This window comes from Apteryx rowi, unplaced genomic scaffold (assembly GCF_003343035.1).
Source record: "Apteryx rowi isolate R43461 unplaced genomic scaffold, aptRow1 scaffold_164, whole genome shotgun sequence".
NCBI classification, from domain to species: Eukaryota; Metazoa; Chordata; class Aves; order Apterygiformes; family Apterygidae; genus Apteryx; species Apteryx rowi.
The window spans coordinates 385,698-411,173 of NW_020447908.1; the positions used below are offsets into that span (position 1 = coordinate 385,698).

General features: G+C 35.3%; 1 protein-coding gene across 1 annotated transcript in view; it reads right to left on the minus strand.

Moving 5' to 3' along the window:
- The window catches only part of LOC112963218, a 35,666-nt gene extending 11,973 nt beyond the window's left edge, over window positions 1–23,693 (minus strand). Inside the window, exons 1-7 of the mRNA XM_026060081.1 lie at window positions 23,583–23,693; window positions 21,369–22,013; window positions 13,712–13,784; window positions 12,804–12,884; window positions 11,784–11,894; window positions 9,129–9,236; window positions 3,045–3,170 (exon numbers count right to left, since the gene is read on the minus strand). Of these exons, the coding sequence (XP_025915866.1) occupies window positions 3,045–3,170; window positions 9,129–9,236; window positions 11,784–11,894; window positions 12,804–12,884; window positions 13,712–13,784; window positions 21,369–22,013; window positions 23,583–23,693 (1,255 nt within the window). The remainder of the gene's footprint in view (window positions 1–3,044; window positions 3,171–9,128; window positions 9,237–11,783; window positions 11,895–12,803; window positions 12,885–13,711; window positions 13,785–21,368; window positions 22,014–23,582) is intronic.
- Window positions 23,694–25,476: the final 1,783 nt, after the last annotated feature.

A 25,476-nucleotide genomic window follows, 5' to 3' on the forward strand; every position in this document is an offset into this window, starting at 1 on the left:
TCAAAAGAGATAATAGACTTATTTCAGCATGTTTGTCTGGCCTGCTACTTTGTGTCACACTAATGGGTCCACTGAAACCTCATAGCGCCTGGAGCAGAAGCAACAATTTCTATTTCAAGGTCTCCACTGATGTAAAACTAGAACATTTTTCCACAAATCTCTCAAACAGCAATAGGAAAAGAGTGTATGTCAAGAGTTCTGGGAGCTACTGCAAGAGGAGAGAGGCCTGGCAGAAAGAGCTGAAAGAGTCAGAGACTTTACTTTAGTCTAATACATTAGAAAAAAAATACGCTTGCACTTAGCAGTACATGACTAGGGAGATACCACCAGTCACCTCCTTCAGATTCTCTTCTTTCACTTGGTGAATGAACTCTTTTACCAGTACAGAAAATCTAGCTCATCTGGATGGCATATAGAGTCTGGGATTTTCAAAACCACCTAAAACTTTGAAGTATCCAAATTCATGTATCTTTCTACAAGAATTGGTGTTTTGGAGTGAAATGAACCAAGTGCCAAGCCATTTAATCCGAAAACTAAAAYGTGATGAACTAGTGCTCCTGCATGAAGCATAATCTACAGTCAGCAAATAGGAAATATTAAAAATAAAATTGTGTGTAAATTGGTGCCTTTTACTGGCCCATAAGCATCCTCTGCCATTTGGGATCCACAGCACTGAATCTTCCCCTGGGCACGAATACAGTTTAGTGGTGGGAGTAAACAATCCAGTAACAGAGTTTTACCGGACTCCATTCCTTGTTGAAACTGGCTGTGCAGTCAGTAACCTGAAAATCCTATGGACAGTGGAAAAACAAAGAAGGCATGATACTCTGTAACAAGGTAGTTTAATGCATTCAGCTTCAGCTGAACTGCTCTTTGACTTGGGCACTTCAGTTCTTCTGTGAATGTTCTAATTTAAGTGCCAAAGCAGGTGGGGTCTGACTTTTGCAATGAATTCAGTCCCCTGTACAACAACACTGGTCATCAGTTTTTCTTCAAATAATTCTTATTTGAACCAGAAAATTGAAATGACCCATTTTCATTTTATACTGGTCAGAAATGGATCATAAAAGTCTTATAAAACTGGCCCAATCTTCATTTCTCATTCCTTCTCAGAATTTTTCTGTTTTAAATTTTACTGCCATCAAGGCCCTTCCTTCCCTCAAGACTTCCCCTCCTAGAAGACTGCATGCTTGTTCTTGAATGTATGACTTTATATTTGACTGTATAAGAGAGCAAAGCTGTTTGCTCTCACTCAGTTTTCTAAAAACTAAAGGCTTTTCTGCTTAAGCAACTTGTTCTCCTTATTACTTCCTATTTATACTATTTTATTTGGTGAATCTGCAAATGGTCAGCTATCATTTTGTGACTTTTCCCAAGTCACTGTGGAAAACACTAACTAGCCAAAGTCAAGTATTAATCTCTGCAGGAAATCACTTGATGATGTTCCCTGTTTATATTAGCATTTTGAAAGCCACCAGGTATTCAGCTGTAATCTATCTGACAGGACAGATGATTTCATATCTATCTAATTTCTTAATAAAATCTTTCTGTAGAACTCTAGTAACTTTTAGAAGTCTGATATGCCAACACTATAACTGCTATTAATCAACAGGGCAATTTTAACACCCCTCAAAAAAAAAAGAGTTGGTTTGCATGTATCTTTCATRAAACAACACCGACTGACATCAGTTATATTTCCTTCCTTTAGTTTTCTATTAATATATTCCTGTTAAATTATTCTATGCAAGATCATTGTCAAACTGATGTTGCCCCATACATCCTTTGAAAATACCAGCACATCATTAGCCTCATTACAGCTTTCTGGAAATTTGCCAATGTTTCAAGAATTACTATCAATTAACATTAACCATCCAGACAACTCCTTAAATACTTCATTTATTGAGTACCTTTATTAGACAGTTTTCAGCTCACACATATGTAATCAGCTAATGCATAGGCAGACTAGAACACTGCCTATGCCCCTATGATGCAAAATTCTAATAAAAAACTCATTCTTTCCCTTATATAGTACATTTTCTGAAATATCACATCAGTTCCATTAAGGTTTAATAAAATCTGAAATTCTGACATAAATTTGTACAAATATCTTTCTGAACAAAGTTCTTCCTGTTTTCAGAAAAGCTTTTAAAATTTAAAAAATTTCCAAGGTTATTCTGAATTTAAAATCTATCAACATATTTATACTAAAATGGTTTCTTATAATTACAATCTTATGGCATTACATTTTCTTGCTAAAGTTATAAAAATGTCACTAGCCACGTAACAATGGTGTTAAGTAGTTATTAAATTATGATTTGTACGTAGATTCAAAACACATTCAAGCTGACACCTCAAATCATAATACTGTTCTTCAGATTCTTGTATAAACAAGATAGAATCCTATTGGGTAGCTGAGTAGAAAAGAGAACTACAATCTGTAAGAAGTATTTCAAAATGTATTGAGAATTTTAAAGGTAAATTTGCTTATTGTTAATATTACTTAAAAATATATTTGGACCCTTAACTGTATTCTTCAGTTCTATTAAGCACTGAATTGAGAAGAAAAGTTAGAATCTTGCAAAAATATTTTATGCATGACTCTTCCTTTAATTCCAGATAAAGTTTTTGACTGATTAAAACATAATTAACTACAAAGTTTCAGCTTTCCATACAGAGATTAATTTTTCCTTTAAAATATAGACTCAAAAACTTTTAACGTTACAGTATTTCTAGCTTTTTGAACTTTGACCACATATTTGTTGTTTGCACAGTTATCCTTCTTCTCTGATGCCTCTGAAGTATTCTATATTATAAACATATCTATACTCTGCTACATATTCATAGAAAATGGTAGATTTTTACCAGTTCATATAATAAATCTTAATTCAGAATTATAAGAAAAGTAAGCAGAAAGGAGACAGAGACAAATAAGGAGAATGAGTACAGACACAAAGACAAATATTCTATCTATAGAAACCTACTGGACAGTCAATAGGGAGTAAGCAAAACTCTCTGTATTCATATGATATTAAATCTGCACTCACCATAAAATCTGTATTTGTCGTCTTGGTCTACTACAATAGCCTGTGCTTGTTGCAAATCTTGTGAATTTTTTTCCAGACTTGACAGCAAAATATTTTTTTGGTTGATTAATTCCTTCAGTCTGTCCTCTACAGAGAGACACTTTAGTAAATAAAAGGTATTTATATTTTGCTAGACTTTTAGCATGAAATAGAGAAGATATTTAACAAGGAAAATGGCTTTAACATAACTTCATTAACAACTTTAAATACATTTGTTCAACATCTTCAGTAGATGTTTGAAAGGAACATTCAGGTTACAAACTGATACTACTTCAGAAAAACTGCTGTGTTCTACCACACTTACAATACAGTATTTAAAAAATTTCTCCAATATAACTATAATTAAAAAATATATATTCTGTGTGTGCGTGCACACATATATGTGTGATTATTTCATCACTGTGTGAAAGAGGCAGTAAATGCTCCGAAACATATTAATTATCCAGCTAGCTGCTGCTTCTTGTCATCACAGAATGTCTTATCTCATTTTCAGTTATTTGTAGAAACATGCAACTGAAAAACTAAAACACCTAACTGTTGTCAGCCTGCTTTTTCAAAAAGACCAAGCTGTCTCCCAACCAGCAGTGCAATCTCTTAGTGCTTGATATATTGTCTCCACTTCAGATTATCCTGTTTCCTTTCACAGTTACTACCATTACAATCCTCATCATCTGGGCTCATAAAAAACAACTGCAGCCTATTTACACAATGACAGCTTGTTTTGTATTAGCTAGAAGTAAGCTATTCTTATGGTATGGAATTTTGTGTAGCTAGGGAGAACATTTGCCTGATTTTAACCCACTTAGAACTCACTTGGAACCTCAAAAATACAATAGTAAAATCATCCAGGACAGAAACTTCCGTTAGCATACATATGACAGCATAGGAAACCAAAAATAAAACCTAAGTTTTGAGTTCTCTACTGCAATGTACGTATCAGCCTAAATATCTTCATTTATGCTTGACAAATGACTAAAATCATGCAAGTTAGTAACATCTAACTTATCAGATGACCCCATGATTATCTCTCTGGTTTGAAAGGTCTCACAAAGACACTTCTTTTCTGTAAGTTCTTTCTTGAAAACCAAGTGGATGGTAGTGGTCTCTTCCTTCTGTTATCTTTAATAACACTTTAATAAAACTGTCATGACATGAAGATATCAAAGATTAGATTCAAATGAATGATTTGCTGACAGTTGACCAAGTTATGCCACAGATTGTTTCTACATTGGCAAGAAATGCAGCATAATATAAGCAGCAATGTAAGACCTAAATGGTGGTAATGACCAGACTTCCACACTATACGTATTTCAGTGTGTTTAATTCAGATGAGCTCAAGTCTGATCCCATGGTTTAAAAGTCTKTTAGCAGTTGGAATACATTAGATGCACTCCTGCAACACATCTTTTAGCTTCATTTCTTCTGGAAAGAATCAAGTTTACACTCTGAGATCTTTCGATGATATGAACCAAAGCACAGTAAACTGGGGATGACTGAAAGATTCACTGCAACAGCACACTCCTGACCTGAACTTAAATGCAAATGTAGGTATGCCTGTTATTAGCAATAGGGACCTGATTAGGCCAAGCCAAGCCATGAATCATCAGATCCCAAACTGCAGTAAGATAAAATGAAGTATGCAATCCTTCTAATTCTACATCTATAAAGAAACATTACTGAGCCTGTAATTGTATCATTGTGTTTCTTCACATAAACTCCGATAACCATACAACTTGGTTTATTCCAGGCAGGCAAAATGAGACAGAATAGGATGCAGTTGCTCGTTGCTTCTGAGAAAACCAGTGTTACCATTAAGACAGTTAACTGTAGAGTTAGCACAGAAATATTTGAGTATCCTCCTGTAAGAAATTATACAAGTCTTGGAGACACATTTAAATCAAAGATCTCAGCTGAGTAAAGCTGTGGAAAGTTTCAACTGTATTGAGAACATCAAAAACCCAAATTGGAAAGGTCCATGATTTTTAAGAGAAAGTTCATTTAGATTTTCAGTTCGAAAGTTAAATTAATCAATTTTATGACTAAATTATTAACTTTGCATTTGCTAAAAAACCTTATTTTTTCCTATTTGTCTTGCTGCAAGACTCTGATTGCTGCAAGATTTGTAGATTTGGCTTCAGATTCACTGCTAAGTTCCTTCTTAACTCATTTAGTGCATAGTTTATTTTCTTTAGAAAGAGAAAATATTTAATTGCTCTCTTTAATAGGCAATGCAGAAAAAATAACAAAACAGATTTTGCTTATATGCCAATTACACTACATATCCTTTTACAAAAAAAAAGTCTGAAAGATTAGTTGCTTTATAGAATTAAGTAACTCCCCAGAAATTCCTGCGGTCTTTCAGATAAAAACACCACATATAGTGTATCAAAGATTTAATGTATCTTCAGAAATTTAAAAATATATCCGATTCTTATTTTTGCTTTTGTGTTTTAATGATACTACAGCAAGGCAAACAATGAACAAGGCAATGCAATGAATTGTGACTACATAATCCTGAACCTGGAAAAGCTTTATTAATAAAGGGGTTCCCTGCATTTAAAATAAATTCATTTTATTTTCAAGTAAAGTATATGTAGTTGTAATCAAATTATAATGAGGAAAGTCTGTTACCAGTATAATTTGTAACTTCATATCCAAGTGAGAAAAGATATCTACATTATTTTCATACAATTTATTATAGAAGACATTTAAAGAAACAAATCCAGAAATTATTTTGGATTAATTGATCTTTAACATTACAGAAGCCCAATTCTCTCATTCCATTACTAAACTCTTCAGTAGAAAGAGCAATCTCTAACTAGCTGAACAGAACGACCTCAGAAGTTTACCCAAACTACAAATGTAGGCTCAAGTTCTAACTCTATCCTCACCATTTATGCYGTCTGGCAGACTAATTATATTAGCCTCTGCCATTTGCAGGTCTTTCAGAGTTGGTTCCAAACTTGACAATAGAAGTCATCTTGTTTATGGGATGTCATATAGTTGCTTTTCTATGCAAATGAAAGTATTTGATAATCAACCATATGCAAAAATGTTAATTCCAACTTTCAAAATACGTAAGATAAAAACTTAAATTCAAAACACTACTTATTTATGGTATTTTTACAGTAAATAATGATTTCTTTTACTATGTAGGATACAATTTTAATCTCTAGGAGGAAAACGGCATGTAAACTTCCAGGCTCTCAGTGTAGCAGGTTGGGGAGGTCAATTTCCTCATGCTTTCTCATATACACAGTTCTTCTGAGAAACTACTGGAAGGTTTTTTTTGTTGYTGTTGTTTTTTAATTTTTCCTTGTATTGCAATATTTCCATATTCTCCGTTTTTTTTCCATTTCTCCCTCCCGTTATTTTCTACTCCTTTTTCTAACGTCTCAAGTTCCTCTTATTTTTGTCCACATTCTGCTGAGGTCCTTTTGTCTCACCTTTATTTTCTCTGTTCACTATGCTGTTCTACTGAAATTCCTTTGCCAACGCAAACACCAAAACATCTGGAAAATTTTTATTCCCTGAAGATTGCTATCTCAAATTCTATTATATTCATTTTCCTTTTATTCTTAGTGTACTGAACTTTGAATGATCTCTTACCTTTCCCTAGGCCTTCCCTTCTTTGTAACTCTTCTTTTACGGCTACAGAATCCTTTCTTTCTCTACAATCCCAGAATTTCCCAATTATTCTCCTTTAGCTCTCTGCCAATTTCTACCCCCTCTACTTATGAAGAGCAAAAGCAGCAGCTTTGCAAAAAACAAGCCAGGGAACCTCCCTCCTTGCTTAAGAGCAGCAGAAAGTCAGAAGTTCCCCTTGGCTATCAGGAACGTGTTACATGTATATCCAAATGACAGCTCTTCAGGAATGAGTGGCTCAAAAAGAGGAGGAATTACTTGCAGGGAATGTGGATGCTACTTTTAACAGCAAGCTGATYTGAGATCTGAACTCTATCATCTGGCTAGGTGGGCCTGTAGCAGTTTAAAGAGCTTTAGAAGTGTAACATCAGCAGATGTAGGCAGTCCTGCTTAAGGCAAGACGTTCTGTTCTCTGAACTCCATTGACTGTAGCTGAGGTATCTAGTTCAAATGAAGGCATCTACACACTATCGGACCAAACAAGCCAATGTGGTATTGCCAACTAGACAGGCAGTATGGCTGAATGTGGTTATTACAGTGTTATTAGCTTTTTTCTTTTTCTTCTCGAAGTTATGTGAAAAGTGAAAGTACTTTGCAAGCTAGATGAAAGCATACAAAAGTCAATTACAGCCAATGACAGTTAGCATATGTTATGCCTCTCTCAAATGCTTGAGTTCCACTAACAAAAGGTCATATCAGCAGAGTACAGAAGTGGTCCAGACAACCTCAGAGGTAAGAAAGATGATGACACCACCAAGAGATCATCGTCAAGAAATCAACATCTCCTGATGAGAACTTAGCATATTGCCATGACGTCTCACACCCAAGGAAAACCATTTATTGACCCTGAGAATCTACAAGTACTTGAAAACAGGTAAGGGGGTAGGAATAGCTTGCTCATTATTGTTTGTGTATTGCTGCATTCTCAGTAAATTCTTGGATCTTCATACTATGCAAGTTCCTTTGGGCTTGGTGAGTATCCTGTTAGGTGTCTTACTCTGCAGACAAATTCGTGCCCTTATTGGCTTCCCTTAAGCCATATGAAAGAAAATGAGAGACATTTTACTTTCAGTGACTAGACCAGACTGTCTGCTAAAGTTAAGATTTGCTCAGCAGTGAGGGTGTGTGTGTGTATGTGTGGGAGACAGAAAGAGGTTGAGGGATTTATCAAGAATTTATAATTTTCTGACTTTTTTTTCCTATCTTTATATGCTTGGATAGAGCAGAAGATTCTTAAGGCTAATTCTCCTTTCTGGCGTACAGGTCAGTTCAGAATATTTGCTCACATATCTTCCATGACTAGGAAATATGATCATTTAATATATTCCAAATCAGACTACTCTTCTCAATTGATAGACACAAATGATAACATGTTAGTTTTCAGTAAAAAAAAAATAGTACAAATTTTCAGTACAAAATCCATAAAGATCCATCCTAGGACTGCCTACCAAAGTTATATCTACGTATAGATAAAATTTCTCCTCACCATCAGACCCATGTATGCCTAGCTGATCTGCTATGAAAGCCTCCACTTGCTGCAGGTCTTTCAGTTTTGCTTCCAGACTTGCAGCTAAAATCCTTTTTAGCTCATATCCACAACTTTCTATAGAAAAAGAATGATTTTAACTCATAAAATAGAGAAAAATATATTATGTATTTTAAAGTTTTACAAGTTCTTGTAATAGAAAAATTTAAGTTACAGTATTTACTGCCGAAAAGTTGCCTTTGCATTGTCATAGTAAATACATTATACTAAATATCATACACAGCAACTACTCAAAATATTTTAAAAATRTTTTAAAAGTATTTAAATTGAAGAATTAAACCATTCTGTAAACTGCTATGGACTATCACATATGAAATAATTCATGTATATTAAAACCCTGTCTTTGTACAGCTTAAGAAATAACACCAAATAAATGTTTCATCAGACAGAAATTATCTTATAATAAGACCTTTGATAACATTTAAAAATTATAGTGACAATCTACTATGGCAAACCTAGATTAGAAGAATATTTCTTATGCATATTCAACCATTGTACTCCTGAGTTATCAATCACTTAAAAGGTGTTTTCTTTAAAAGTACCAAAGTGGCATTCAGTCAGCCTAAAACATCACACACTAGTGTGAGACCAGCCCTCTTCTYTGGTTGATGATCTTTTTCACATATGTAAGAAGAAACATTGCTTTCAGTTCCTTAACTTTTTTTACACAGGTCTCAAAAGAATTCCAAACATTAAAATTAGCTAAAATCATTTCCATGTTTATAAAAATCCAATCGTGTACTGTTACTCCAAGAAGATTCCTAGTAAGACTGTCCCAACGATTCTACTATATGGACATACAAAAACTGTTACTGAATAAACAATTTGGTATCGGACTTCAGCTCTGTACTTACCACTTACATTGCTTGTTTGGTCATCTGTCAGAGCCAGTGCTTCCTGCAGGTCTTTCAGATTTGACTCCAAGCTTCCAAGAAGTTTTGGTAGCTTATTTAATCTATCCTCTGCAATAAGTGCAAAATATCAATCATCAGTTGGAAAATTACATTTATGTATTTCTTTTAAAAATTATATCCTATCAGATGGATCTTGAACTTAAAGCTTCAGTATTAAAAATAACAGTGATGTAATAAATTATTAGCCTATATGTAAATAATATTTAAAAGAAGTTTCTAAACCTTGAACATGAAGTGTCATCTGTTCATAGTTAAGAAACATCAAAATTAAAATGTGTGTAATGTATAAAAACAATGGTACTTTATTATCTTCTTCTTTTTCAATCCTGTCCTAAATGTGTTACATTTTAAGATTTAAGACCTTCAAAACAAAGATTATCTTTTTGTTTGTAGCACAATGTAACTGTGATTCTCATTCCAGTCTTTGGATCATATTACCTTATTTTCCCATCTTATGTGTTTCAATAGCAAGGAGGAATTATGGCCAGATGTAGGACTGGGGATGAGTTCCTGATCCTAATTAAACCAACTGCAAAATTCTCATTAACTGCAGTGCAGACCATCATTTTTAGTCTAGTCATTAAATGGCATGAATCATCCGGGCCCTGGGTCCCCCTCTTCTGGGTTCAGCCACCTGTGCTCAAGGACAGCTCTGATGCAGTGCAGCTGGGTAACCTGGGCACAAGACTGCTGTAAGAAGACTTGTGCGAGAAAGTGCTGCAAGAAGCCTCTTTGGGGGTCTCCCTGCTTAGCTTGGGAGTTGTACRAGCTTTCAAGCCCTTGCATCTTTGGCTGAGCTACGTTGCAGGTGTGCCTCTGTCTGACCATGAACATCACTAATCCTGACCTGATGACTTGATCTCCTGGCTTGACTTTGGACTTGCCTTGTCATTAGGAATTTGCCTGGCAATCACTGAACTGCTGGTTCACCCTGATTGCTGTCACTAGACCTGATTTCAACCCCAAGGTGCTGACTTTACTTTCTGACTTGATTTCCAGCCCTGTCTCATTGTTTTGGACTTGTCTTGTGATCTGGAATGTTAGCTGACTGTGATTATCATCAGACCCCCTCTGCTTGCCTTGCTCAGCATCTGCGGGATTGGGCCCTTGTCAGTGAGGATACTGCCCCTGCCTGCCTTGCTGTCAYCCTCATCTCCCAACTGGCTTTCCTTTGCGGGGCAGCCCATTCTTGCTGCCTGACATAAATAACGTCACTGCTTTTCATCTCCCATCTTTTCTTTCGCTTTCTTCCTATTTTTGATTACACTCGTCATTCTTGCCTTCCTGGCATTTTACACCTATTACACTTTGAAGAGCCCTTTTCCTACTCCAGAACTTTCCAGACGGTTCTTTTAAAGATTGTTCTTTTAGCTCATTTTTTAATGAGTCTTTTTACTCTCTCCCCACTCTCTCATTTTCCCATTCTCTCCCCAGGGCTGTGCCCTAAGTCTTTGGCTCATCTTCCATTAAGTTCTGTCTCTAAGCAATTTCATCAGCTGATACATCTTCAGTTTTCATTTCCATGCTGATGACTAACAAATCAAGCTCAGCACCATTAACTGCTCCTCTTGTAAAACTCTCCATCTGTCCTTCTCTCATTTCAAGGTTTTATTAGCTTAAACTAAACTTGTGAAAAACAGCTAATACCTTTTTTTCCAAAAACTCTCTGCATCTCTACTTTTCACTACTAGCTTTCCTGATACTCAGGCCCATAACCTCAGGATGATTTTTAAGTTTTCTCTCACAGTGTTAAAAACAACAAGCAAACAAACAAAACCCTTGGGATCCTGCTGTTTTCTTTTTTTCAGCATTTTTCCATTTTACCTTTCATCTCCAAAGCCTAACCTCCACTCAACATCCTCTCCTGTTCATCCAAATGTAGAAGCTGCCTCCTTTCAGTCCTTATAAAATACAACCTTTTGCTTTGTTCATGTAACACCCTTGCCTCGACACTGTCCCATCTGAATTCTTCCACCAGCTCCCAGTTCTCTTTTACACCAAATGTAAAGTTCTCAGTATTGCTTTTGTTTGTGTGATATATAAATCTACATCTTATTAAAAAAAAAAAAAACAACTTTTATGTAGAACGTCTACACTGGTTACTAAGCTGAAGAGGTATCTGAGCTAGTTTTAAACTAGCCAGGTATTGAAGAAGCCTAGCAACAGTGGTACTGAGCTTCTTGGCAGGATATATTAGCCCATACTCAACTTTTTGCAGTTGTGGATAGATATTCTTCCTGTTCTTCCAGATAGCTCTACAGTTCCCTATATATTCTCTCCTTAAACTTTATGGTGATTTACACGCCGTACATTCTGCCAGTATTCCCATCTTGTTTAATTTGATAGGCTAAAAGAGTTTAAATTATTTGCTATATAGATGACAGACTATCTGTATTTAAGTTCTTAATTAATTCTTAATTCTTCTTTAATTCTGCTTTTCATGATGTCTCCAGGAATTCTCACTAATCTGCTTTCTTGTCTTTAGACTTGACTAGAGTAGTAACACTTCTCAAATAAGTGCATATGAGACGTTACAGTAAAATAAACAAGTACCTAAGTAATAGAATACAGATCTCTACATTATTCTGTATTTACCAGTAATGCTGTCTATTTCACTGTCTTCAAAAGCTTCTATGTCTTGCAGATCTTCTACACCTGGTGACAGCTTAGCAAGCATACTGTGCAAAAGCTCAATTGTTTTCTTCCCTAGACAAAGACAAAAGCTATTCAGAAAGACATTCAATAAACAAAACTTCTAGACGGTTTCTAATGGGTTTCTTCTAGAAATGGACATCGATTACTTTCTAAAGAGAGCAAATGTACTTTCTGTAACTAAGAATCAGCTATTATAGCATTTCTTTCTGCAGGAACATCCTGTGAGACCTTGGTGAAAAAAGAGAGARGAACAGACTGAAACATGTGATTTTTATTTACCAATCAGCATAAGTAAAGTGGGATGACTGTGTGCAGCCAATGCTGGGGTCCAAAAAATAATTATGGCCTATTTTACCCGTATCATGCCCTGAACAGCATGGTTGTAATTACAGAGTTGCAGCTAAGGAAGAGTGAAGGTATTCACAGCTTCCCAGCACAAGCAATCATTACCCCATGCCCTCTCATGTCTCAAGTGAGGTCTTTTGAGATCTCTTTTGTGTAGCCAACAATATTTGAGTGACTTTCTGGACTCTACATCTCTGAACTGCTGYTGGGTAGGTAAACATTCCAAACAGTTTCATTCAGCAATGAAGACAATGTATATACCAATCTGGACAGGACATTTTGACCCATTTTGGAAAGCACATGTGACAGATTTTATTCAAGTAATTAGGTTGTTCTAACAACATATGTAGTTTCTTCCCCACATGAAGATTTTAGATTTTGCTCTATCTCATCCTTTATTATATCATCCTTATGAGCCATTTTGTACAGACAGATGAGGAAAWAGCACAAACTCAAAGGTCCTTGGGATTTTTTGAAGTTGGTCAAGCTTTACTAAAAGTTATTAAAAACAAACAAACAAAACGAAAAACACTTCACTGAGGGCAAAGTGTCAACATCATTAGGAAATTTATAAGTTTTCTTACCAGAACCCTAAACTATTAGCTTTCCACTTACCAGTGTTCACACCAGCTTCTGCCAGTGAAAGTGTTGATGCTTGTTGCATTTTATTCATTTGAGTTATTAATGGAAGTCTTTCTGCATTTGAAAAAATGGGGAATGTAACAAAAGCAAAAAGTTATTTAATGAAAACACATAGTTCTTAATCTAGGACAGAGAAACCGAGTAACACATTTTACTTTAAAACTATGTTCTATATTTAATAGTACGATCTTTTTGGAGTATAGTGTTTTGGATATAAATGCATAATATACTATAGCCTTGATTATCTTTCATATTAAACTCACTGCATACTCTCCTGTTAATGTAATGGAGCTTTGAAACAGTTAAAGCACCATTACTATAAAACATGTTCAGGCTTATGTTTATCCTTAGTCTGAAGACTAAAACCACTAATAAAATCTACAATATTTCTGTTGTTACTCAATTACCTAAAAATGAGTGTTTAATTTATATTACTTCATATCTTGTAACTTATTTCCATGATGAGAATATGTACCCAAAACAATGACAAATTTGCTCTTATCAGAATACATACCAGCTCAATTAATTATGGTTCTTCTCTAACTTTTTATAACAGCTCATCTAAATATTGTCCATCTACTTGTAAGGACTGTTACAGATATAAATGCCCAGGATGCTGCTGGGCAAGATCAACATCCTTGATAGCAGTAAATTGCCTGTGTTTACCTGTATCTTCTATACATACTCAATTCAGTTAAAAATACATTCACTGATGTAAGAACGTCCCAGGGTTTCAGAGAAAAATGCTTCTCAATACACTTAAAATAGTGAATTTGGGAAGCATCTTCCAACATCTCTGGTAATACATTCCAGCATGATGGCACTAGCTACGATCAGACATTTCCTATTTTCCTTCTTTCAAAAGAGAAGAAAATATTTACCTTTAACATCTACTTCTTTTTGAGTCCATGGAAGATTTTCTCCCTCAGGTGAGTGAGTTTCCAAAGTTACGTTCTATAAATAAAAGTAATGGCATTATGTTATATTGTTTGCTAATAATAAACCAACAGGCAACTGGTAAGTGTTCTTATTTTAACATATCCAAGTCCTGATTAAGCACAATCAAACTATAAATGAACAAATTATCTTTGAGAACTCAGAAGTAATTAGTTCATCTAATAAAATGAATTCTTAAATAGATAAATGCAATAATATTTTTCCTCTTTCTCTCATTTTTTGTTTATTATTAAATTTACAGAACTTCAYGCAGAGATGAAGTTCCATCTTTCCTTTTTTCCTTCCACTTTCTCAAGACTGAAAAGTATTCAGTGGTGAAAAGAAAAATTAACCAATGAGATGTTAGCACTTGACAATTAAAAAAAACCTTCAATATTCGAAAAATTATAGAACATGTTATCTTTATATGGAGTCTTAGAAGACATGTATTTTGAATTGCTGAACTGTGGGAACAGTGCTAGGCAAATGAAAGTTCTCTCATACACTAGTGCTGGAGAGAAGAAGCCTTCTTGTATATTCTGATGTACAAAGAAAAACACAGATGCTAGAGGTTTGCTGTAGAATATTGCTGCTTCCATACTGTACTCTTGCAGTTTTGTTCTGCTACATTAAAAGCCTTTAGAGTCATCATTTCCATATGGCTAGCAAACATTAAGGTATTTTACTCAAAAATGTTATTGATTGTATTTTAACACATTTACAGGATAATCTTATAGATTCCAGCTTCGAGGTGGTCAGGTTTTCACCTCATTCCCTCATTAGATTCTCGTTCATTGCTGTCAAATCAAAATGTTATAATGTAAGCATGACACACTGTAACACTCAAATACATCCCAATACAGTCTCTGCACTACTTWTGTCATGCAGAAGCACTGGAATGATCAAGTCTAACCTAGAATATCTCATGCACATGACCCCAGAAGTCTAACATGTTGTCTTCACTGCTGAACATCAGCTATAATTTAGGTAAGCAAAACTAAGGAACGCATTCAAACACAGCAACCTACAGAACCCAAGAGCCCGTGGATAATTTTGGAAAAATATAAAAAACAATGTTTCACCTTTTTATCTTGATTTTGTTCCTTTATATTTGTATTGTCATCCCCAAAACAATGAGAGATATTAGAAGGGAAACATTTTACAGTGCTAATAGGAATAAAACAAAGCTGAAAAAATAGGTCAGTTAAGAAACAAGGGAATTCCTTCTACTGCAATCAATTTCTCCATGTTTAAACAGCTACAGTTCAGATTACAAACAAGATGGTTTTCCCCACTGAATGAAGCTATGCTAAGTGTCAATTGTTAACAGAGGGAGAGTACTGACACAGCAATACTGTAGTAATAAAAAAATTATTAACTTCACTTGTATGGTGTACAAGAGAAATTAATAAACTATCCTTCTCATTAGCCTCTGCTTCTTCTCAAATATATCACTACTATACTAAGTTCACAAAACAGACTTGAAGATTAAAACAGACAAAGCGTACATGTAAATTTGCAGGGACTGTGGTGACCAATATCTTGGAAAATAAATACTTAAGAGTATTTAGTTATTTCTTCTCAAAATCATCTCTTGTTATCTTGGGACTGCAGTTCAACTGAACATTTTATTTAGCATCAAAATTGATTTTAAAAGTTTCTACCATGCCATACTCCCTCCACTGTACAACAGTTTGCTGCCTTCTCAGCTGTACTAATTGAATGTTTTGCAAGACTGCAGTCTAAAATGATCTATATTAAAGACAAAATTTGCTAGTTATACTTTTTAATACTGCATTGAACTGTGACTAGTTCCCAGGCACACTGCAGAAACCCTAGAATCTGGCTCCTTCAGACTTAAAAACAAACAAAACAAAACAAAAAAAACCACAGAACACGTCTTTCTCACTGTAACTGGACTGAACTAAGCAATATCTCCTCAGTTTTTCCTCTACTGAGTTTCTATTTATTGTAAGATAAAGGGAGTTAAGACTGATACTTGATACTATATTAGCCAAACAAACAAACAAAAAGGAGTCTCCTAGAGCATAAGACTATTTTTATGGAAAGTGAGAAGCACAAACACCCTACCCTATCCTCCTTCAGAAGCATTGTTTTTTCAAGAATATGAACGAAGCCTGCCTGAAAGCTAGACAGAGTTAAGAGTTCACATGACTAAAATACAAGGTTTTCTATTGAAATAAAGAAATAAAACAAYCCCTGAATGCTGACATAACTCAGAGCAATCATTAGAGATGCTCTAAATTATACTGAGATAATGTAGTGAGATAATGCTCAGAAATTAGAAGTTTCATGGCAGAACCTAAAGTACTATTTTTATCTCAGTAGCACTAAAACCAGTTATACCAAAAGTAGACCTGATTTTTTTCCCCTCAATGTTGCATAGCTGCCTATGAGACCCTAGGAAAATAATTATCACTTTGTATCACAGATCTCACCTGCAACAAGTGAATAATAGTATTTACCAATATTTATAAGTAATTTTAATAATGTGTGATGAAAATTATTATATGAGTTAGTGCAGTATTATAAAAGCCAAAGAATTGGGTTTTTGCCAGTGTAAATCTCTCAGTCTTGACAAATGATTCATTATAGTACACAACATATATGACACCTGGGTAGCACATTGCCTTTACTAGAGCTATAATTGCATAACCTCCTTGATATCTCAATCTCAGATATGCATCACTCTTTACAACACTGTTTGCAGGAAGGTATATCCACTGTGTTAATCTCCTCAAAAACTCAACGTTCTGACAAAGTACAGGTTTTACAATGCATTTTGCCTTATAAACTTTTGGAGAATCTTGAACACCAGATTGAATGTCTTTAAATCAAAAAAACAGTATCAAAAAGTAGCAGGAAACAATTACATTCTATTACAAAAAGAAAGAGTTAAATTCAAAAGTCTGTTGTGCTATTTAATCAGTGAAAATAGAACATCAGGGTACATGGATTCCATCTAAGTTTCGACATAAGCAGTATTCAACTGACCAACAGCCTTATTGTCCAGCATCTCTTAGCGCTAGAGACATCTCAGATTGAGAAGAGCTTCCATATTGACTCAGAAAGTTTTCTGTACACATGAAGCTTCTGGAAATCTGAATACCTGAATTCTATCTAAGTATCATCATTAAAAGAAGGAGACAACAAAATGCTGCTCTTACGCTGCTAGACCACAAAACTTCTAGACTGACCATATCTAATAGCACTCTCTCTATCTGAAACACAGGCTTTGAGTTAAGCACAAAATCCAGCAGCAACTTCCATACAGAAATGAARACAATAATAGTATCCTTCTCTTTCATAACAGTATAGTGGATTAGAGTTCTCACTCAGGAAGTTTAAGACATTCCCTTCATAAACTTAAAGCTTTGCTTCCCAGGAGGATTATCTCACATCTGCATTATAGGATGCCTGGAATAACAATACTTTGAACCCTCCTGCTAATGCTGGGTTTTCTTCAGAATGGTATGAAAGATTTAAAGTGTCAGAGAGAAAACAAATAGCTAAAATAACAAAATCCAGAGAAGTCTCAGATCAGACAGCCAAGTTAGGACAGTGACCAAACCACATGGTTGGAGAAGTTTTCTTTCAATTTTCTTAATGCAAATGAGAACGCTTGACAGTTTTTAGTGGAGCTGTGTATATTTGAGAGACACATCCAGTGGAAAAAGAAAAAAGAAAAGATGAAGGGAGAGGGAAAAAAAGAAAAACAACCAAAACCCCCCACTTTTTGAACATAATGGTAGCTAGGGAGAACCTGGAACTTTGAACCAAAAAAAAAAGCTTCCTTCCTTTCTTTTAATTTCCTGCTGTGTGTAGGGGAAGATGATTTTGTGTATTTATTTTTGTTAATAAATTCCACATTGTATCAAAGGAATACCTAACTATCATCAGTAACTGTGCATATTACATTGGGGATTAACTCTCAGAGCTAATGATGATCCAGGTAGTTATTCAATTGTTGATTATTAAATCAAAAGAAATATATAAATATCTGCTCACTAGTATTGGAGTTTCAAAACCTAGCTCAAAATCACTGGAAAGTATATAAAATGAAAATAAATAATACTGTACTGTCGTGTGTGTGACAGGAAGAACTGGCATAGGCGCCTTTTTATCTTCTTGAGTAATAACGGCAGGCATTTTTTCCTGGATCTCCAAAGTGGGTATCTTTTCAATAGAGAAAAGAGAAACTTCTTCAGCACTCTGAGATTCAGAAGATGTTTTATGATTGGTCAGGGAGCTTTTAAGAGGAGCCACATCTTGATATTTGGAAGGTAAAACTGATGGTAACATATTGTTTTCATACARTGGTAAAGAACAATCTTGTCCTCGGATACTGGGTTTAGCAGACATAGCAGTCTTCTGTCTTTCTGAGATTAGTTGGGGTGAATCTTCGTGTACATTTAAAGATTTGGGCCATAATTGTTCTTGACAGTTTAAGGAGAAACGTGACTCTGACTCTCCTCGGATTTTTGGAAGGTTCACAAAATCTGAATCGGTGGTGCCACATGCATCCTCCCCTGTGCTGTAGGGTTTTAAAATAGTCAGCATTAGCTAAAAGGTCAAAGGTACATTCTTATTTGAGAGAAATGTATCAGCATGAAATGCATTAAGCTTTAAGTTGCTCTACATGTAAAATTAAGATTTCTTTTTTTCAGTATAAGTTTTCCTTCCTCTTACTTACCTGCCTCTACAACCAGAATTGCCAGGAAAGGGCTGAGCCCTGCTCTTACTAGAAAAAGATGGTAAGGAACAGAAAAGCACGCGTACTCTAGAGTGCAAGAGTTTTGACTCCTGTTGTCTCAGAGCGGCAGGAGCACAGGTACCAGTTTCTGCTTCAGAGATGGTCCTTAACAACTTCCTGACCATCTCTCTGCAACAACAGTGCAGTAGAAGGCTATTCAATTAGAAGACAAGGATCATTTGTTTTATCTAGAAGATGTAATTCCTGTTTTAAGCTGTATAATTAAATATGCTCAACCCCCACTGCTTCCAGCTCCCTTTCTTTCCATAAGGCTAATCTCACTTCCTTGCCACTACCCCATATAGATCAGAAATACGTAACACTACTTCATGCTACATAACTACCCTTGGCAGGACTGATGGGTTCCTGTGATCAGCTAATCTCAGAAAGACATTCCCAGGAAGAGATAAAGGAAGGTACAAGCTATAGAAATCTTGCTACAATACTATGTACCATTTTTCCTAGCAGGAGTAATATAATTTAATACAAAAATCCTTCCGAATTACATTACAGAGGTTGGTTTCACCACCAAAGGCTGCAAGGAGAATGGGGTTAGCAGTGAGGGCTGCACAACACTTTATACCAAATATGTGGAAGAATAAGGATACTATGGGTTCATGTGCACCCTAACAGGAGTCTGCAAGAAAGACGACTCCAGTCTCAAGCACAAGTACCAAAGGTAGAATATATTTTTATATATAGCTCTCCATATATACAAAAAATCTCCATATATACATCTCCATACATAAAAAATCTATTAAATGTCTATATATAGATATAACTATAGCTATCTATATATCCAGATACAGAAAGAGAGAGAGAGAGAGAGATGAAGAAGCACTAAAACATAATGCTTTTCTCTATAACAAAATGTTTCAAAGATGCCTAGAACCCTTGAACTCTAGGTTTGCATAGGGACTGCTATGAAATAAGAATATGAACATCTGAGATCTGAAACTAATGACCACAGGTGACTGCATTATATTTATTGAAATATTTAAAACTTCAACAAATTTTTTATCAATTTAGCTGTAAGCCACTGTAACCTTGCTCATCTTCCACCTTGCGAATAAAATACTAAAGATTTTCCCCACTCTAAGCCTCTAAATATGTTTTATGCAAACTAAAATTTCAGAATCTTTATATTGGCAATTTCAGACCCATTCAAAATATACTGAAGAATTAAAAACTATAGGCCATAAAGCTATACTTTTTATTCTCTAAACTACTCCTACCTGTTATCCAGGGAAACTCCTTCATTTGCTAATGAAGGATAATTTGGAACCTATTAGCTAATTTTTACAGGCATTACTTTGTGAAAAGAGTGAAAAAGAAAACTGATATGTGGCTTACACAAAGCTATCTCAGGGCCTACGTCAGGTAAATTTAAATGGACAAAAAGGAAATCAGTGAAACAACACAATCTGAGCGATCGATAAGGCTCAATTATTTTGAACAGCTTGGAAAGGAATGGTATTTTTAAAGTTACACTGCTAATGCAAGAGTCAATAAAATCATGGCTGTAGTCATTTAGAGTATTCTGGTACTACTTTTGTCCACAGTGAGGAATGGTCCCCGGACCAACTGAGACAAACCAGTTTAAGCTCAGGATCCTGCAGAGCACACTGGCTGCAGTCATACTTCCTCGGAAACAGAGCGCACTCTGCCCCCATACACCCAGAAATAGGCACCACATTCACCATGCATTTGCCTCATGCACAACAGAGCACCGTGCCAGTATTCTCAATACAAGGGGTTTATGCTTGACACATGCCCTCGGTTATTGTTTCTCACTTGTGAGTACACCCTACTTCATCAGGTCTATCTATGGGCCAGACTAATCCTCCAGGAAAGGACCATCTAAGTCATTACTAAATGGACAATTAGGGACATCCTGGWAGAACTAGTGCTACTAAACCTGCAGGAATTGGAAGAGATACCATCAGTGGCATTTCCCAGCACCCTGTATTTCTGGCATCACCCTGAGACATGAATATGACCCTACAGTCTGATTCTCTGTTTAGAGGAGATTTTGAATCCCAGAAGAATAGCACCCCCTTGCCAACACTACAGCATGCTATATCTCTCATAAGACCTGGGAACAAGAATAATTTGGTGCAAAGAACACATTTAGAGAGAAGAGAAGCCCCATGGAGCTTCAAAATCCTTGACTTCCACCAGCTGGCAGATTACCTGGGCAAGGCCATTATGAGCTAGATGGTGACTTCCAAAATCAGCAGAATGTCCAACTCTGCATTCATTAGCAACACCAGTTAGGCTGTGTGGGAAAGCCCAGTGTGGACTGAAGACAGCTGCAGACAGTCAGTCTATGATTCACACCTCCCACTGAGAAGCAAGCTCACACTTCATTTGTCTTCAGGATGAAGACTGAGCTAGAATTTAATTAACCGACAGACAAGTGGAAAGATAATCAAGGATAAACAAAGATAAACAGGATGTCAGTGGAACACTTCAGCCTGTCTCACCTCATAAAGCTTGTGCCAGGAGAATGATGAACCAGCACTTTCAGAATAGGATCTCTATGCCCTGCCTACTACTGCTATTACAAGCATCCCAGGCTCCTGCACAAGCAAGTAAGAACACAATGTCTCCTGTGCATCTGTAGATCAGAACTAGTTCTGCCCAACAAACAACAGGCAGGTCCCCAAAGGTAAAGAATATGCTTATTCTTGACACTGTATTTTAGAATTATCATTCTTGAAAAGTAAATCTTAACTGTAAATGGAGTCAAATTTTCTATCAATTCATCCTGCTTTTAATGAAAAAACAAAACATAAACACAGAAGAAGATATAAAAATGTTCTTACAGACTCTGATTTTCTGTTTGCTCTGGTTGCTGTTGACATTTGCTGGGTTTTATCAGATAACAGTGATGTTGGCTTCTCATCAGCATGTTCAGAAGAATACTGCATGTTTTCCTGTCCAGATGGATAAGCAGGAAGTCTTAGAGTCTCTTCCATGCTAGAAAGTAATTCTTTAGGTTTATATGACTCTCCTTGCTCCTGAAAAAGGTATTTTTCTTTTAGCTTGCTTGCTGAAACACCATGATCTTCAGACTTCTTTCCCTCTGTTAATCCTTTTTTTCCTAGTTTAACATCCTTCTTTTGAGACGGTGTTGCAATTTCTTCAGTTTCCTCCATTTCTCCGGGACTTTTCCTTATTCCTTGTTTCACTTGGTTCTTTGCTAGCAATTTGTGTACTAATTCATCAGCTTCACTAATGGACTTGGATGGTGACACTATATGATCTTCCCTGCTGCCTTCAGTTTTAGTTGATTTTTGGCCTTTCTTAGATGCATCTTTAGCATATTTTTTCATATCAATGTCAGAATCATTATTTTTATCCTTTTCTGCATTTTTGTAACTGGTGGGTGCATCTTGAACAATTTCTGTGTCTTGAACAGGGACAGATGTTGCTAAGTTTGTAAGTTGCTTATTAGCATTTTCAGCTTCCTATATGATAAAAATATTTGCATTAAAATTAGTGTTGCTGTTTGGGCTCATTTCAATGCATTTAAATACTTCCTTAAATCCTTTTCAACTCAAGCATGTTCTCAAATACATTAGATTAAAAAAAATAAGTTTCCAGTCAAATATACACATAAATAATATCTGTAGCACAGCTATAATAAAGCATCTTTTAAAATAGAAGTAATATGTAACAAGTGGTTAAAGCATTATTTAAAACTCTTCATGCTGGAAATATAAAAGCTGAATTAATTTTTCACAGAAACTACTGAAAATTTCCCCAAGAGCTCAATGGCACATTCAAGTTAAAACTTCTTTCATACATTAAAATGTAGCATCTTCCCTAAAACATTAAAGTCATGAAATAGAAGTTTAAAATAAAAGCTAGAAAACACAGATTAATATCCCAGTAGATACATACTTCTTCCATTCTTGTGAAATTTGTAATTTCTATATTGTTAAACTTACACCATTAAGTACAGAGGATAAAGTCTGATCAAATCAATTTCCTATTTCCTGGGGTTTTTTAGGCTGCTATATTTTAGTGTCTCATCATTGTTTTCAGTATGCAGGGTTTTTTGTTTTTGTTTTTTGTCCCAATATCCCAAATCATAATATAGGCAAGYTGTAATCTTGTGTAAGATGACAGAATTTGTAAAATTCATCTCATCTAACTCCCATGTCTATGTTTGAATTAGGCTCAAATTAACCTTGCTCATCCCTTTTAGTCAGTGGAAATAAATGGACATTTCTAGAACACAATCTTATCCCAAGATAAACATCTAAAACAGTTCAGATAAACTATTCATTAGAAGAGCCCAATTCTCTCTGCTAACTATAAAAAGAGCCTAGCAGACTAACCACCTCAGATGCAAACATCTATCTGATAGACCATTAATATTAGGTGAAATTAATCTCATGCTAGTTTTCCCTTTTCTCTGAAAGGAGACCAAAAAAAAAAAAACAAAAAAAACCCACTACAGTGATTTTAGTACCTTCTAGAAATTTCTCTTCTTCATTTCTCAACTAAAAAAAAAAAAAAAAAAAAAGTTGTTCCTTATAAGGAAAACATTAAAGCAGGAAGCCCAAACCAAAAACAGGACAAATTAAAGGGGAAAATAAAGAAGGTTAATCTCCTTTCCTCAAGTACTACTTCCCCAGAAATGTATATCTTTTCCATTGCCTTATCCAAGACATACTCGTATCTACCCATTGCAGAATATTATGGGAAAATTTTTCTTTTCTTTCCTGGAAGTATCTGGTGTTGTTATAATTTCTTAAGGATACAAGATTAACAGAAGACTGGTCTGCACTAACATGGCAGTTGTCAAGTTTCCTTTAGAATCTGTTAGCAAATGCTTTTAAAATTAAATATGTTGTACTTTATAGTCCTGAGGATGTTGAAGTGCACAGAAGAGAGCTTTTTAAAGGAAAAAGCTAGTGATACATTTCTATCTAAAACAGACATTACGAATTGATTGTTTTCCTGACATAATAGGAACCTAAAAAACAAAAACAAAAATACCCCACAAAGTATGTTTTCTAAATCAGTACCTGTAAAACTCTTTTCAGCTTTTCCTCAAGGATTATTTTCTCTCTTTGAAGAACATGCAGATGTTCCTGTGATGTATGAAGAGGATCTGTCAGACACTGTAATTCTTTCATGTTTATCTTTCGAATCTAAGACACTAACCTTGGAATTTTTTCATAGTTAGCAAATATAAGTTTAAAAAAAAACACCTTTTTTTTTTCCAAACCTGATATGATGCTTCTATGATAAGTAAAAATCATTCTGTAAATGTACCAATTACAACAATGTTTTGACAAACAAATTTATTTTGAAATATCTAGATTAGGGTTTGCAGCAATATAAGCAGGCAGTTTTGTCTGAAGCACTGAGACATTTTAATTTGGCTTGAATAGTTCTGCAGTGAAATGTATCAATAGAGATTAATATCTGAACATATACTGGCACTAGTCTATACTTGTCCTCAAATAAAAGCAACAGCTATGCTGCAGCAGACACACAGTGATCCTGTATTCTCAGATCTCCTAAGTTACCTTAGGTAATTCATAAAAACTCTCCACGCCTCAGTCTCCCCATCTGTAAATGAGTATAATATTCTCCTACTTCACCAGGATGTGGAAACATTTAATTAATATTTGTAAGATACTCAAATACTACATAAGCCATAAAAAACCACTATATTCTAGTTTAATATTACAATGGTCATAAACTGACGAGAATAGAAAAATGTTACATTCACAGATAAATAGTAAAAAAACAGTGAATGATTTATTTACAAGCTCCCTATGCAAAATCATCTATGCTACTATACAAATATAATACAAGAAAACTGCTATGTATTTAAAACACAATGATAAACACAATTACACACTATAAATTAAAAGCATACTTAAAATATATAGAACATCAACAGACAAAATGAGAAGATCCACTAGCTATGTGAACACACTTTTTCATGGAAAGGAAGTGATTCTGAAAAGAAGTTATTAACTGCAGAATCTTCAAGCTGTGCTGCTTATATCTAACAGCCATATAGGAGGTGTCCAAGCACAAAAATCACAYGCTTAATCCTGGCAGGAATCAGACAATACTCACTTTTCCCTCTTTCTGTGCTTCATGCATATGGTATAATGGGGGAGTACACCAAATTTTTGGTGTGTTTCTACCTTGAAATTCTCTTGTTTGAGCAAAACTTTACTCTATGTTGTCACAAAGGGCTACATAAAGGGAAGAAAGATAGGAAGGTTGTGAACATGCATATGTGAACACCACATATGAGGATCTTCTAGATGCTGGTAGATAACCCTTCCTTCTTCCTCAAGTGATTGCCCATATGCTTATTAACAATGTGAATGATTCCAAGTACCACCTTCATAATACATGCAAGTCACCAGAAAGAAGGGCTCAAATTCTCAGGGAAAACGTAAGCAGAGAACCTCTATGACAATAGTTTGCTCACTCTCTAAAAGCCTCAGTTATGGCTTAGTCTGTGACTAGAGCTTTGAGTACTAGCTCTACAGATCTCAGACAGGAACCTTCATCAGAAGGAGAATCTAAGCAAAAAATTCCATTAGGCTGGCTGAATTTCCAAAAGGGTCTGCAGAGTAAGTCAAATACCAGAATTTTCGCAGGCCTCTGTTTAGTGGCTGCAGAGATCAGAACTGAGGAAGCCCTTTGAAGTTTTCTAACATCTCTATAAAGAAAACCTGTGGTAGGTAAAGGCACAGAACTGGCGAGAGGATTACAAGAATGMCCATTTATTTCCAAGTAATAATGAAGTCCCCACTCAGGGGCAGATAATAGTCTCAAGACAGATTATTCCTGATTAAACTATGAGACACTGTCCTGTGTATCTGAAGGAATCATTTACARTTCTTCTTGTCTTCACTCATCTTCTTCGGATTACATATTCAGACTTGG